Source organism: Actinia tenebrosa, unplaced genomic scaffold, assembly GCF_029948245.1.
Source record: "Actinia tenebrosa isolate PJP-AT-01 unplaced genomic scaffold, QUT_ActTen_1.0 PGA_scaffold8__29_contigs__length_14323225, whole genome shotgun sequence".
NCBI lineage: Eukaryota > Metazoa > Cnidaria > Anthozoa > Actiniaria > Actiniidae > Actinia > Actinia tenebrosa.
The window spans coordinates 3,629,135-3,642,530 of NW_028292585.1; the positions used below are offsets into that span (position 1 = coordinate 3,629,135).

The 13,396-nt window shown below is 39.4% G+C and overlaps 2 protein-coding genes across 5 annotated transcripts; both read left to right on the top strand.

The window, feature by feature from the left end:
* The first annotated feature begins 648 nt into the window (after nt 1–648).
* Nucleotides 649–6,806, top strand: LOC116302569 (uncharacterized). 4 transcript variants are annotated; one of them, XM_031711938.2, is made up of 7 exons: nt 649–2,089; nt 2,679–2,765; nt 3,069–3,227; nt 3,424–4,270; nt 4,912–5,342; nt 5,654–5,872; nt 6,315–6,806. In XM_031711938.2, the coding sequence occupies exons 1-7, from the start codon at nt 1,913–1,915 to the stop codon at nt 6,471–6,473; spliced, it is 2,079 nt and encodes a 692-aa protein (XP_031567798.2). In that variant the 5' UTR covers nt 649–1,912; the 3' UTR covers nt 6,474–6,806. The 4 variants fall into 4 exon arrangements, with proteins under 4 accessions (XP_031567798.2, XP_031567870.2, XP_031567947.2 ...); XM_031712010.2 differs by having other exon boundaries at nt 5,071–5,342; XM_031712087.2 differs by having other exon boundaries at nt 1,971–2,089; nt 2,464–2,765.
* Nucleotides 6,807–6,965: 159 nt separating this feature from the next.
* On the top strand, nt 6,966–12,927 carry LOC116302852 (photoreceptor-specific nuclear receptor). The gene is made up of 5 exons (XM_031712277.2): nt 6,966–8,068; nt 9,762–9,971; nt 10,504–10,632; nt 11,040–11,843; nt 12,307–12,927. Exons 1-5 carry the CDS (start codon nt 7,846–7,848, stop codon nt 12,543–12,545), a joined length of 1,605 nt encoding a protein of 534 aa, XP_031568137.1. The 5' UTR covers nt 6,966–7,845; the 3' UTR covers nt 12,546–12,927.
* The last annotated feature ends 469 nt before the right edge of the window (nt 12,928–13,396 follow it).

Sequence of the window (13,396 nt, forward strand, 5' to 3'; positions counted from 1 at the left end):
AAATTAATAAACAAAGAAAAGATCATTTCGTTGTATCTAAAACCTGCACGGAAATGCGCGCACAGGATCGAGAATTGCTTTTTTGTGTGTTTCTTTTTCTGGACCAAATTTTCTTGAAGAGAACAGTGTTGTGTTGTGTTGTCAATGTCGGACGACATCAAAATCGTTTTTTTTTTTTTTTTTTTTCTTTTTTGGGACTTTTCGTTTCTCAGTTATTATGAAAATAAATTATAATTCTAAGTTTACTACGTCTAGGCTTGTTTTCCACGCACCCAGCATCAACTTGCTTTACAAGTTTGTTGTTCAAGTTTTTCCGCCCATATGAGGGTGCCAGTGGGTTAGTAGTTAAGGAGGCTGGAAAGTGTTTTGTGCCTTCACATGAACTAAAAAAAGTAAATGTGGTTATAATATGACTGCAAGTAAACCCGGAAAGCCAAAGACTATAAACCAAAGATCACAATGAACATGAAAAAATGACGTAAGACGTTGCTATGACAACATCAGAACCCTTGGTATGCCATCAAAAATGCTTATTTCAAAAATCATAACTCATGAACCAAATGGTGAAATTTTTTTAAAACCGGAATATTTAAACTTTGTATCGTAATCTTTTTGACAAATCAATAAAAATCAATAAAATTTGTTTGGAGTAGTTCCCTCTTACAGAATTTTTAAAAATTTTCCTTAAGTTTTCGAAAACATAAACTAAAGCCATATGCAAAATTTGAAGAAATTTCACCGTTCAGTTTTTGATTTTTTTCAGTTTGAATATTAACATTTATAGAGCGCGCGCGATCAAGAAAAACTGTTGCGAGCCTCCTTAACTGACAATTGGCCAAAAAATAGTAGTTTACTGACAAATAACCTAAAATTACTAGTTAACATTTAACTGATAATAAATTAATACTATGGCCAGCGCTCGTAAAATTGTTACAGTTAACTGACATTCGATCGAAAAACTTTCTGCGGTGAACAACCACTTCGGAGAAAACATTTTTTCAATAATATATTTTACAATGAAATTAAGAAGGAGCAGGTTTATTCTCACTTTTTCTTCCCACCATTTTCATTTCATTTCTCGTTATTGTTTTCTCTCACGTCGAATGAGATTCTATTCCCTGACTATTCACAAAATTCACTGAATTAACTCTACTGAAATCCTATGAAGGGTTAACTCAAAATTGATTAATTATAAACTGGCGAAAATTTCAAATGTTAATTTAAAGAGTAAAACATTTAAAGGCCTGTGAAATTCTTTTTCTTTTTTTAAATTAACTCCGCCCTTTTGTGCAAAGGAGAGAAATTAGTTGGAATGTAACTGATGAAATAGATGAAAACGAAAACTAAATAAAATGAATTACAGGGGAACTGCACACGGCTTCCGCCAGTATAACACTGCGGGCCCTTTAATGATACCTATTCATTTGTCTCTCACGATTGAGGGTCATTTGTAGCTTCGACTACAAGCCGCTATAGTCTTCATCAGGCAATGGTGTAGACTGGATGGTTATATGAAATTCAGTTACATACACCATCGCCTGATGAAGACTAGCAGCTTGCAGTGAAAACGATGCAAGATAAATAATGTTTTTCATTCTATTCAAATTCGTGTAGTTTGGTGTTGTCATAGCAACAGTAACGAAGGGTGTTACTTGTCATTAACTGAGGAAATTAAAACAAAATATATTTTCAAACTTTTATATTTTATAAATTTGAGTATTGTTCAAAAATAAAAGGAAGCGGACATCTTTTTCAAAACAAGAGAATGAACAGCTTAAAAGAACTGTACAAACGCTGCCACAAAGCCATTTGCTGGTGTCAGTCAGTACAGCAAGATTAACCGTAGTCTTCACTGAGTTCTGGAGTAAAGAATACGTGAAAATTAAGGTGGCTAGTTCGAGGCTAGGCCGACATGCGTTGCAAAATTTACGGGTTATATTTTTTGATTGCTTCGTTTTTTCTAATCATTGGTTTGTGTCTTGTAATCGTTGGAGTCGTCATCGGATTGGGTATCACAAGCAGCGTTGAAAAAGGCCTACAGGATCGCTACTGTATCGACAGTAAAGACCATCCCGATTACAGCAAATGGGTAAGTTGAAGAAAATTGTTCGTTGTATTGATTTCCCCTTGTGTGTTACACTATGAGCAGGGGCTATTTTTGTTTCACTCCTGTCCATAGCCGGGGCGTAGCGGCGCACAGAAAGATCTTTCTCAGTAATATGCCCTTTATATACCATCGCTTTATCCTTCAAAAAGATCTTCAAATTGTTTCAAACCTTGAAACAACCTCTAGGCTGATCTAAGTCAGGGCACGACTAACTCACAATTTGAACCCTGAAACAACCTCTGGGCTGATCTAAGTCAGGGCACGACTAACTCACAGATCGAACCCTGAAACGACCCCTTGGCGGATCCGGATCAAAGTCGGTGCATGGCTAACCCATAAGTCGAAATTAATTTTAGCGTGTTAAATCTGCGGTGGGAGGAAAACTGGATAATCCGGAAAAAAACCTTCAAATCAAGGAAGATACCCTAACAAACTCTACTGACATGTGGTGTCCAGGAATCGAGTCCAGGAATCGAACCTAAGATTGCAGAGATGAAAGGGGGTGAGTGCAATAACTCTACCCTTGATTCTCGCGTTACTTTTTCATTGATGTTTTCTTTTGTTCTTCTAGGCCAACCCTCCTCCTTACGAAACACTGCTTTACTTCTGGGAGGTCTTGAACGGAGATGACATGTTGTATAATAGGAAAATCCCAAAGGTAATGAAAAAAAAAAAATGAAAAAAAAAGGTTACAAGCGGTGGCTAGAAAACCATTACAAGTAACGCTGTATATAGACGATTTGAATAACTTATCCATCCCATCCCATTCATCCATTCATCCGGCATCCATGCATCATCCATCCATCCATTCATCCCATCCATTCAAATCTTTCATCCATCCATCCATCCATCCATCCATCCATCCATCCATCCATCCATCCATCCATCCATCCATCCATCCAAATCACCTATGCCATCCGTCCATCCCTTTTAATCATTCATTTTTTTATCGTCTTTCCAGGTAGCTGAAAGGGGACCGTACGTTTACAAAACCACCGTCAAGAAAATCGATGTTGTGTTTGACAAGCAAGGCCGCGTTACGTACAAAGAATTCATACGACAAGAATTTGACAAGGACGCTACAAAACGGAGATGTCCTATGTGCAACGAGGATGACAAGGTATCAATAAATAAAAGCAGAATGTCTTCACCCCTTTAACCCCTCCCCACAAAAGAACAGTCTTTCCCCACCCCTCTCCCATAAGAGAACGTCTTTCCCCACCCCTTTGCTTACCACCCTACTTCCTCGTAGCAATTCCATCCTATGCAATGTTAAATTATTTACTCATTTATTTTATTTATTAATTCATTTTTAGTTGACAGTTGTGAACAAAAAATTTTTCGAACTGTTACTCACCATGCAATGGGACACAAGAATAGCATCATTTTTCCTCCCAGGAGTTCTCCAGCGATTTCTTTTAGAGATGGACAAGAAGACAGGACGCAATGCTACTTACGCCCAGATAGGTCGCTTTCAGCCCTCTCCCATGCCTTCAACCCATCCTTTATATTCGTATGAGGTTGGACAATACATCGTGAAGAACATAGCAATAGACCCGAAACTTCAAGGCACTGTGATCCAAAGAGGCAGAGACTACAACGAGACCGAAATGCGAGGTTTATACGAAGCGTTCATAGACCCGCAATTCTTCTCTTGGGCTGACGGTAATAACTTCTTTATTTGCTATAATAACTTTAGAACTTCTAAATGTGGAATTTCAATCTACATGTATCACTACACAAGACTATTCTTACTAAAACAAGGAGGCAACGTCTCGCCAGAGGATGTCCAAACAATAGACAGTGATATTAAAGAACTCTTTTCGCTAATGGCGAATGTTTTATGCCCGAGCAAGACCCAGTGTTTTCCCCTCGATTCAAATGGTATTGATGTCCTCTCTTTCTTCTTTGGGGAATCTGTCCTGCCTTTGGTCATGTCCGACGCCGTAGAAAAGAGCTTTGTTTTCACCAAACGAAGCCAGAAAGAACTCGCCCTTGGCTATACTGACCCTTACTATCCTATCTTTCCTAATTCCCCCGATGGAATAGCTGTCTTGGGGTATTTGGTTCATGACGTTGACGTAAATGCTACCCGGGAAAGAGGAGAAACGAAATCCTTTTACACTTGCTCAACCAGCAAAGACAAGTCATTTACCTGGGCTGGTGAGTCTGAAATTTTGTCTATACAAAATAATAGCTGTTAGAAATTTCGCTTTTTGATTGGATGAGGTGCGTGCTTTATGAGAGAGTACTCGGCATGCAGGTGCATTTTATATTTCGTCATTCGTAATCAAACGATAGTGATGGTGATGGTGATGGTGATGGTGATGGTGATGGTGATGGTGATGGTGGTGGTGATGGTGATGGTGATGGTGGTGGTGGTGATGGTGATGGTGGTGGTGGTGGTGGTGGTGATGGTGATGGTGGTGGTGGTGGTGATGGTGATGGTGATGTGATGTGATGATATTGATATGATGATGATGGCGCTTGATGGTCTTGATGATGGTTAAGGTGATAATGATAATGATAGTGAGTATGATGATGATGACAGTGATGTGACGGTAATGATGATGTGATTATGATGATAATGGTGATGATTGTGACAATGTTGATGGTGAAGAAGATGATGATGATGGTGAGGATGATGCTGATGATGATGATAATGGTGATGATTGTGACAATGTTGATGGTGAAGAAGAAGATGATGATGGTGAGGATGATGCTGATGGTGACGATGAGGATGAGGATGAGACAGTGATGAATAAATTGGTCTCAAAGTTATTTTCTCGTTTTTAACATCCTAGAGTACCGTGGCCATACTGGAGTCTTTCGGGCGGGTGTTGAAACTCCATTTAAAACAATAAAAAGCTACGACAAACAGCTTCCACCAGCTGCCAAAATATCTCTTTGCCAGAACGACTTCATCCAAACAAACCAAAAAACCTTAAAACTGTTCCTTCCAGAATTATACCAAGTCAACGATCTGTATTTTGCTGGCATGAGCGTCAATTCCGGTAATTCAGTTCCAAGTATGACGTTCAACCTCGACAAGACTGACCTAGCTAATGTTACCTTCAATGGGACTATTCTTGGTGACCATGCGAGAGTCAAAGATGTGACCTTGATAAATGGTTTTGCAAGTGTCACTAGTCTACCTTACTTCGTTGACTCTCGAAGGAATTTTAGAAGAAGGCACAACATCTCGGATCCTGATATCGAGAGCTCTCGTTGTCATGTAAGTGAAACATGGATACGGACACCTTGTTTTTATGGACACTTGTTTTGTCCCAGTGATATGCATCTACTCTCACACGAACCTGCTTAATACGGCCACCCTGTTATTACATACACTTGTTTTGTCCCATGTAGTGATATGCATGTACTCTTATATGAACCTGCTTAATACGACTGTTATTACGGACACTTGTTTTGTCCCAGTGATATGCTTCTACTCTTATATGAACCTGCTTAATACAGACAGCCTGTTGTTACTAGCACCTTCCCCCTTTCCTTATATGTTATTGACTTTTCGTTCATTTATGTCAGGTTGGCTTCGATCCCCTGACAGGCCAAATCGTTGCAGCCAAAATACGATCACAAGTTAGTGTCGCTTTGACTAAAACGAATATCCTAGATTCTTTTGATAAACGCACCAGGAAGATAAACATTGGGTACACAAATCCTTCATGGCCAGGCGGATTTAAGTACATACCTATGTACTGGACTGAGAAGAGCTGGACAGTTGAGCAAGGTGAAATTGAAAAGGTAACTTCTTAATAAAACCCAAATACTAGAAACACGAGTAACTCATCACTAGGAGCATCACTATCTCTCATACTGGGTCTGTGAGCAAGCATATTCCCAGATCTGGACCTCATTACTAGGAGCATCCATCTCCCATACTGAGTCTGTGAGCAAGCATATTCCCAGATAAGAAGGTCATTACTAAGAGGCATCCATCTCCCACGCCGGGTCTGTGAGCCAGCATATTCCCATATCTGGAGCCCATTACTAGGAGCATTCGTCTCCTATAATAGGTCTATGAACCCATATTCCCAGATCAAGAATCCATCACTAGGAGCATCCATCTCCCATGCTGCATGGGCCTGTAAGCCATCATGTTTCCATATCAAGAACCCATCACTAGGAGCAGCTAACTCATATACACATATCTGACAATTAATTTCGCCTCTTTCTCTCTCTGTAGTTTTACCAGAGCTTGCAAATGGCTTGTGAAATAACAGTGTATCTGTCTTCCACTAGTGGCGTCTTCATCTTGGCCTCCGTAATCATGTTTATTGCATTTGCAATAACAAAACGCGCTAATTCTGTTGCAGTGATTCATTCCCCATCAACAGAAAATTAGCTCGATAAAAGCCTCCTTGAACAAAAGGGAAGCGAAAATATGTTGTTGTTTTACAGTCAAACTACCTCAAGCATGAACACGGAGAGATCATTAATGACTTTATTTTTGGATTCTTGATTTCATTATTCTATTCGAACATTCATTATTCTATTCGAACATTCATTATTCTATTCGAACATTCATTATTGAAAACCAATCTTCAAAGCCTGGCATATACAAAAGCCAAGCATATATGCAACTGAAATGCAAAAACAATTTTTTGTGCAAGGAATATGTAATAATAATAATGACTTATCTTCTGTTTGCGCTATAAATAAGAGCCTACAAGCCAAGTTAGTCGAATTTTCAAATTATTATTTTTTGAATATTGAAGATTGGTTTTCATTAATGAATCTTCGAATCGAATAATGAAATCAAGAATCCAAAAATAAAGTCATTAATGACCTCTACGTGTTCACGCTTGAGATGGTTTGACTGTAATCAGTTGATTCCATTTTCTATCATTTGTCAACTATATTTCTTTGTTAAATATTACATTCTTTCTTTTTACTCATTGCGAATAACAAAAGTAAATTTCACTTGGTGTTGTACAGTTTTTATTTTTAGCCAACCGCGTAATAATGTCATTTTTTAAATTAGGAGCGGAGTTTTGCGATTTTCCCGCCCGCTTCCCGCCATTTTTACCACCCATGCGCAGTTGGAACACATTATATTTTGACGACAAATGTATAAAGAAATGGCCGACTAGTCCTCATTAACGAAAAGTGCAATACGCGCCAAAATATCAAGTCACTTGGAGTTGAAGTGGCTTGGCTTGTATAAATGCTAAACCTGTTAAGTCCTTAATTTAAGTACGAGTTTTTGACTATTTGAGTGTGTATTATGATAACTAGCTTGTAAATCGCTTCAGCTCTCAGCCGTACCCGCCAAGTTACGAGACCGTTATTTCATTGTTTTGAAAATGTCTTCTCTTCCATGTGACCATATTTTTCAGAATGTGGATTATAACACATATGTTATTCCCCTAACTTAGCCGTTCTTTTTTAAGGCATTCGAGGCATTCGTTACGGCAGAAAATAATTTAATTGGGGCAAAATGAAAGTATCATACATGTAGAAAACAACCACATCAAAACCGCCGTCTTTTGCCTCTGACACAAAGAGAGTCAGACATGAATGGAAACATTTCGTGCTTGAGTACCGACAGGGTTAAATTACATACGAAACAAAAATGTCACGCATTTGTTATTATTTCGGTTTCAAATTTTAAGCCTTTTTCGACACTGACAGATATAATCCTCGAATCTGTCTTCTGAAACAAAAGTTGTCATTATTAACCCAGATGTTGACATCTGTAACAAACATCGTAATATATGTCACGCAACGCTTCCACCACGCGGTCACTTAGGCATGTCACATCGTCGCCGACTTCTTCTATCAATAGTCAGTCTGTCGTCCAACATATCGGCGGCAGTTGCATTGCGGTTTCGAAACATTACACTTTACAAGCGCCCAGAAAAATGGATCCTGCTATCCCTGCTGCAGATGAAAAGGCAATGATTTCCCAGAAGCGTAAAAGGACTTTAGATGGACGAGGTTAGTAGGATAGCCGATAAAAGGATTGAATATTCAGTCGAGAAAGCGAGGCGATTTTGGCGACTTGTGAAGGTTGAATAGACTCAAAGTCAGCGACATGACCGTATGGAAGATAGGTCATTGAAAGTTAATTCAAGATTGCAGCACAAAAAATATGAACTTTAAAAAAACAATTGGTCCTTGGTTTTTGCGATGAGGAAAATTTGCTTTTATTTTTCTTAAATTTCACGTAAAAACCCGAGCTTAGTTTCCCCCTAAATGAAATGTTAGCCACACGCAAGACAAGACAAGTCTTGTGTGTTTCGACATCGCAGTCTTGAGGTAATTCTATCTCAAACTGGATCAGACTGAACAGGAAACCCTGTGTTCTACACGTCTGATAACTCAAATAAGGTCGATAGTTTTGTCTTAGAGGTTAATGTTTGTAGTCCAAGGAGTTTATTACAAAAACAGCCACCTAGAATTAACTATGGCTGGAAATTTGCATAAGTTGAAAAGAGAATAAGTCGTTTGTCAAACCTTCAACAGCTGTACAGCTGAAAACATCGTTTCGTTTTAGTCTTTGACACTTCGTGATTTTTACAGTTCAAAAAGACTCACAATTCAGAAGTTTTATGTACTTGAATGCTAGTTTTGGATGAGGAAATGGCGTTTAAATTTAGAAGTCAATTTTGGATAAATGTTTGGGAATGGCAGCTCAACACAAGCCGATGATATAAAATATTCTATTCTAGTAATTATGCGAGAAATGACAACAAAACAGTGACTTGCATGTCAAAATTCATCTAAAAGCTGAAACGTATGCATCCAATAATAATAAAAAAGATATAATTAGATTTAAAAATAGGAGAATACTTTTCCACCATTTCATTCTTTTTTTTAAATTTCAATTCATGAAAACTTCAAAATATAATTTGAATCATGAATCGATCTCCCTGACTTCCTCACGCGCATAACAACAAAGTTTTACCACTTCGAAAACAAACAAAAAATTAGTTTATTTTCCTTTTATTCCTAATAACCTCAAGTTTGTTTTTTACTCTATGATGGCATATTCTAAACGGGGTCATATTCCCAGTAGCAATCTCCATTAGTTTCAATCCAACCAATGTCGTCTGAAGAAGATAAACTAATTTATTAACACACCGAAAAATGTCGTTCAAAATATATTCTAGAATATATCATTGTCTAAGATAGATCCAGTGGCTAACATCAATCATAATTGCGCTTTCAAATTTGATAAACATCGGAGTCAATTTATGTTGATAGTGTCCATAATATCTCGATTGCTCAGTCTTCGACCTCTTGCTGATGTCTTGACGGCGTGGTTAACGTGGTTAAGGGCATTTTTACTTTAAGTTGATATAAAGTGATCTCCTACCGTTTCGTGTTTCACTGAGAGGACACAGTGCTGTAGTCTTCTGGTCGATGCGCCCTTTCTAGGACTTTTCGTTCAAAATGAAAGCTTTGGTCATCCCTCCCCTCGACCTTTCCTTTCTTTCCTCGTTACTTTTCTTTTCCTTTTTCTTTCTAACTTTTCTTTCCTTTTCTTTTCTTTCCTTTCCTTTCCTTTTTACTTTTCCTATCCTTTTTGTTTAATTTCGTCTCCTTCTTTTGTCATTCCCTTTCCTATTCTTCCTTTCTTCTATCCCCATTCCCTCCCTTTCACTTTCTTTTCCTTCTTATCTTACAGAGTGTAAAGTATGTGGTGATCAGTCCACTGGTAAACACTACGGCGTCTATTCCTGTGACGGCTGCAGCGGTTTCTTCAAACGAACCTCCCGCCGTTCCGAACCCTGGGTATGCAAAAGCGATGGCAAATGTGACGTTGACAAGAACAGTCGAAATGAATGCAAGTCTTGCCGACTGCACAAGTGTTTGGGGGTCGGGATGAGTATGGAAGGTAAGGATTGGATGGGGAAAGAAATGAGAGGGAAATGAAAAGATGAAGAGATGTGAAAATAAAGGGACAAAAGACATGACGTCCGCCCTATTGTCACGGTACAGAATTGACGACACCCTTTAAACCAATTACAGCGCGCGAGATCATTAATCAGGAAATGACAATGCCGTTGGTGTCGGCAGTGTCACGGCAGTGCATGCTTGAATGAGGTTTTCATAGTCGTTTAAAAATTTGCTTTAATTTTCAGAAATACATTTATCCAAGAGAATATTAAGTATTTATCCAAGAGAATATTAAGTATTACTTCATATTCTCTTGATTTATCATATGACCCGTATCTGCCCGGGCGCGCGCTCTTTGAAAAACATTCGGGAAAATGGCGCTCGAATCCGCGCGCTTTCTCTTTTTTAGCTTTTATACGGCATCACCTCGAGCCAAATATTTTCCCGTACGGCCCTCCCACTCAGCCAATAAGTACATAATTTTCATACAGGAAAAAAATATCTAATTGTGTAATTAATCACTATCCTAGGTGTTTTTAGGCGGTCGAGGCTGCTTACTGCTACAGGTTCATTCAGTGAAACCTTTTCCAACTCGTCGATGAATACGGATGATAAAGAGCACTACACTAGGCTAACCAATGAAACTCCTGAGAATCAAAGTGAGTAGTATAGTAGGGGAGGGGAGGGACAGTGATTATTGTCGTGGGAGGGTCATGTTTTTACGAACAAGTGCATTTGTCCAAGTTCGTTTGTGCGGAGTCTATTTGAGCTGAGATCCGGATAATCCTTCGTGAACTCAGACACTTGGCTAGACTTCTATCTAGCCCTTGTGGCTTTAGCTTTAGATATCCTTAAGAGTACTTTCAGTCTATCTGTATGTATCGGACTGTCTTCCTGTCTTTCGGTCTGTCTGTCTTTCGGTCTGTCTGTCTTTCGGTCTGTCTGTCTTTCGGTCTGTCTGTCTTTCGGTCTGTCTGTCTTTCGGTCTGTCTGTCTGTCTTTCTTCCGGTCTATACTAGAATCTACTGGCTTCTAAAATAATATACTTTTTCCCCTCCTCGTCAAGGTACCACGGTTGAGAGTGTAGCCGTTCACAAACCACTATCAGCCCTCAACACACCGCTGAACACAAACACCGTCATCAAATCCGAAACAATCGAGAACCCCGAGATCCAGGCTCATCCCGTCGAATCACGTGACTTAGATCCGACCAATAAGATATCGAGAACCAGTTCAGCAATGGAAACAGCGGCATCGCTGCAACAGTTAGCCAACTCGCACTGCCACACTCCTCCTTCATCAGTTGACCCGCATAATATGAGAAGAACGTTACTGGTGAATACGTCCTCGACCTCCCGGGAGTCTCAGCTAGAGAATATTGCATCATCGTTATCGTCGTTAAGGAGTCGAGTCATCACAACTACGCATGCGCAGAACCAAAACCAAGTATTTCTGAACGGCACTGCCAATCAGCAGACCAAGACACCTAGTCAGATGTGCTCCATACACGAGCTTCTTAAAGCCGTTGAAGCAGTTCATTTTAACTCGAGTGAAAACATCCAAGATGCCGCCATGAGATTGATGACTGCGTCCATACGTTTCGCGCGCAATCTGCCTTGTTTCACGCGAATTCCTTTTCGAGACCAGATTATCCTACTCGAGGAAAGCTGGAAGAAGCTCTTTCTGTTGGACGCTGCGTACTGGGCTCTACCTCTTGAAACCGGAAGTCTTAGCGTAGCCAATGACGTCACTAGGAGACCAAACTCCACAGAAATCAAAACAGTTCAGGAATTATTAACACATCTTAGATCTTTTCGCGGCGATCTTACTGAGCTTGCTTGTCTAAAGGCTATCCTTATCTTCAAACCAGGTATTAATAATGTGCATGTAACCAAAAACACGAATTTTTTGTTTTGTCTTGACATTTTGGAATGCTCGTGGTGAAGAAGATTGCGTTGGCCTCGAGTAAATTCTCAGGACTTTCCGAAGTGTTCCAAAACATATTCATTTTAATTTCAATCCATCTCGACATCTTTCCACTGAGTACCTATATTATTCCGGGGTTCAGAAAAAACTGGGTCAAGTTGGCATTGCAGTTTGTTGTGGGGCGGTTTTAGGGGACAAAATAGACGCCATCTTCGAAATATGTCTCCTCAAACAGTCCCACAATGCACTGTAATACCAATACGACCCAGTTGTTTACCAACCTCGCAAAGGCTAATAACATTGAATTTTTAAAGTAAATTTGTTTTTCCCATTTTTTTTTTTTTTTGTCTAGTCCTTTGAACTTTGGAGTAAAATAGAGTTCGACCTTTTTTTTTTTTTTGCTTTAGAAACTAAAGGCCTGAAAGACGCTGAAACAGTTGACAAGATTCAAGACGAGATTCAGCTTTTACTGTCAAGTCACGTAACCTCGACGCACCCGAACCATCCAGCAAGATTCGGGAAACTTTTGTTGAGTCTTTTAGCTGTACAGAGCGTAGCAGAGAAACCAATCGAAGAAATACTTTTTAGAATAGCAGACGATAAAGACATTTTTGAGACACTATTGTCAAAGCTGATCGACAGCTAAAGTCAGTCAGTGACTTACATGAACTTTGTCATGCACAGAGGTTTCAACGTGAGACTTCATGCATAATGCTCAGTGATTTAGGAACCTCTGTGTGTGAAAAGCGAAACATACCTCGGAAGTACTATTTGGCTGTTGGTACCACTTGACATCATTTTGAGTTTGTTCGATTTTTTGGAACATTTTCTTTTTGCTTTTGATATTGAACAAAAAAGGAAAAGGGTATCAATTTCTTAAAATTCTCTTGCATGTAGGGACTGTAACCATGGCAGCGGGACGTGTCTCATATATTATCCACATGCACCAACGCAGTATTGACAAGATGTCAGGATTTTTTTACCAACCTAAATTTCAAAATGTAGACAGTAAAATCTTTCTTTCCAAATTTTAGGCTCTATTTTTTGCAGGACTTCAATTTTGACATATATGCTGGAGGTAGAAGCCATCTTTCGTGCGCATGCGCACTTATTATTCCTCTTGTTCTTTCCAAAATGATTTATTTAAAGTTCATTTTGATTTAAAGATTAAATGAAATTAACCAGGACCATACTTCCAGACATCGAGTGCTGAACCGTCGTATGGACTTACGGCTACGCCGGAGATTTCGACCCCGGCACCGCTATCCCGGGAGGATTTATAGACTGATCAGGAAGCTCAGCCGAAGCCTAAGGGAGAGGTTAGTCAGCCCCTAGACCGTAGATGATTAACCCCTTGCTATGAACAGCAGACCTGATATATCGATAGTATCAATGAGGACTAAGATGTCATGATCAATCCCTTCCATGTGGGATGCGTTTGGCCCCGTCCACACTAAAAATATAAAAAAGTACAGATACGCCATATCATCATCTGCG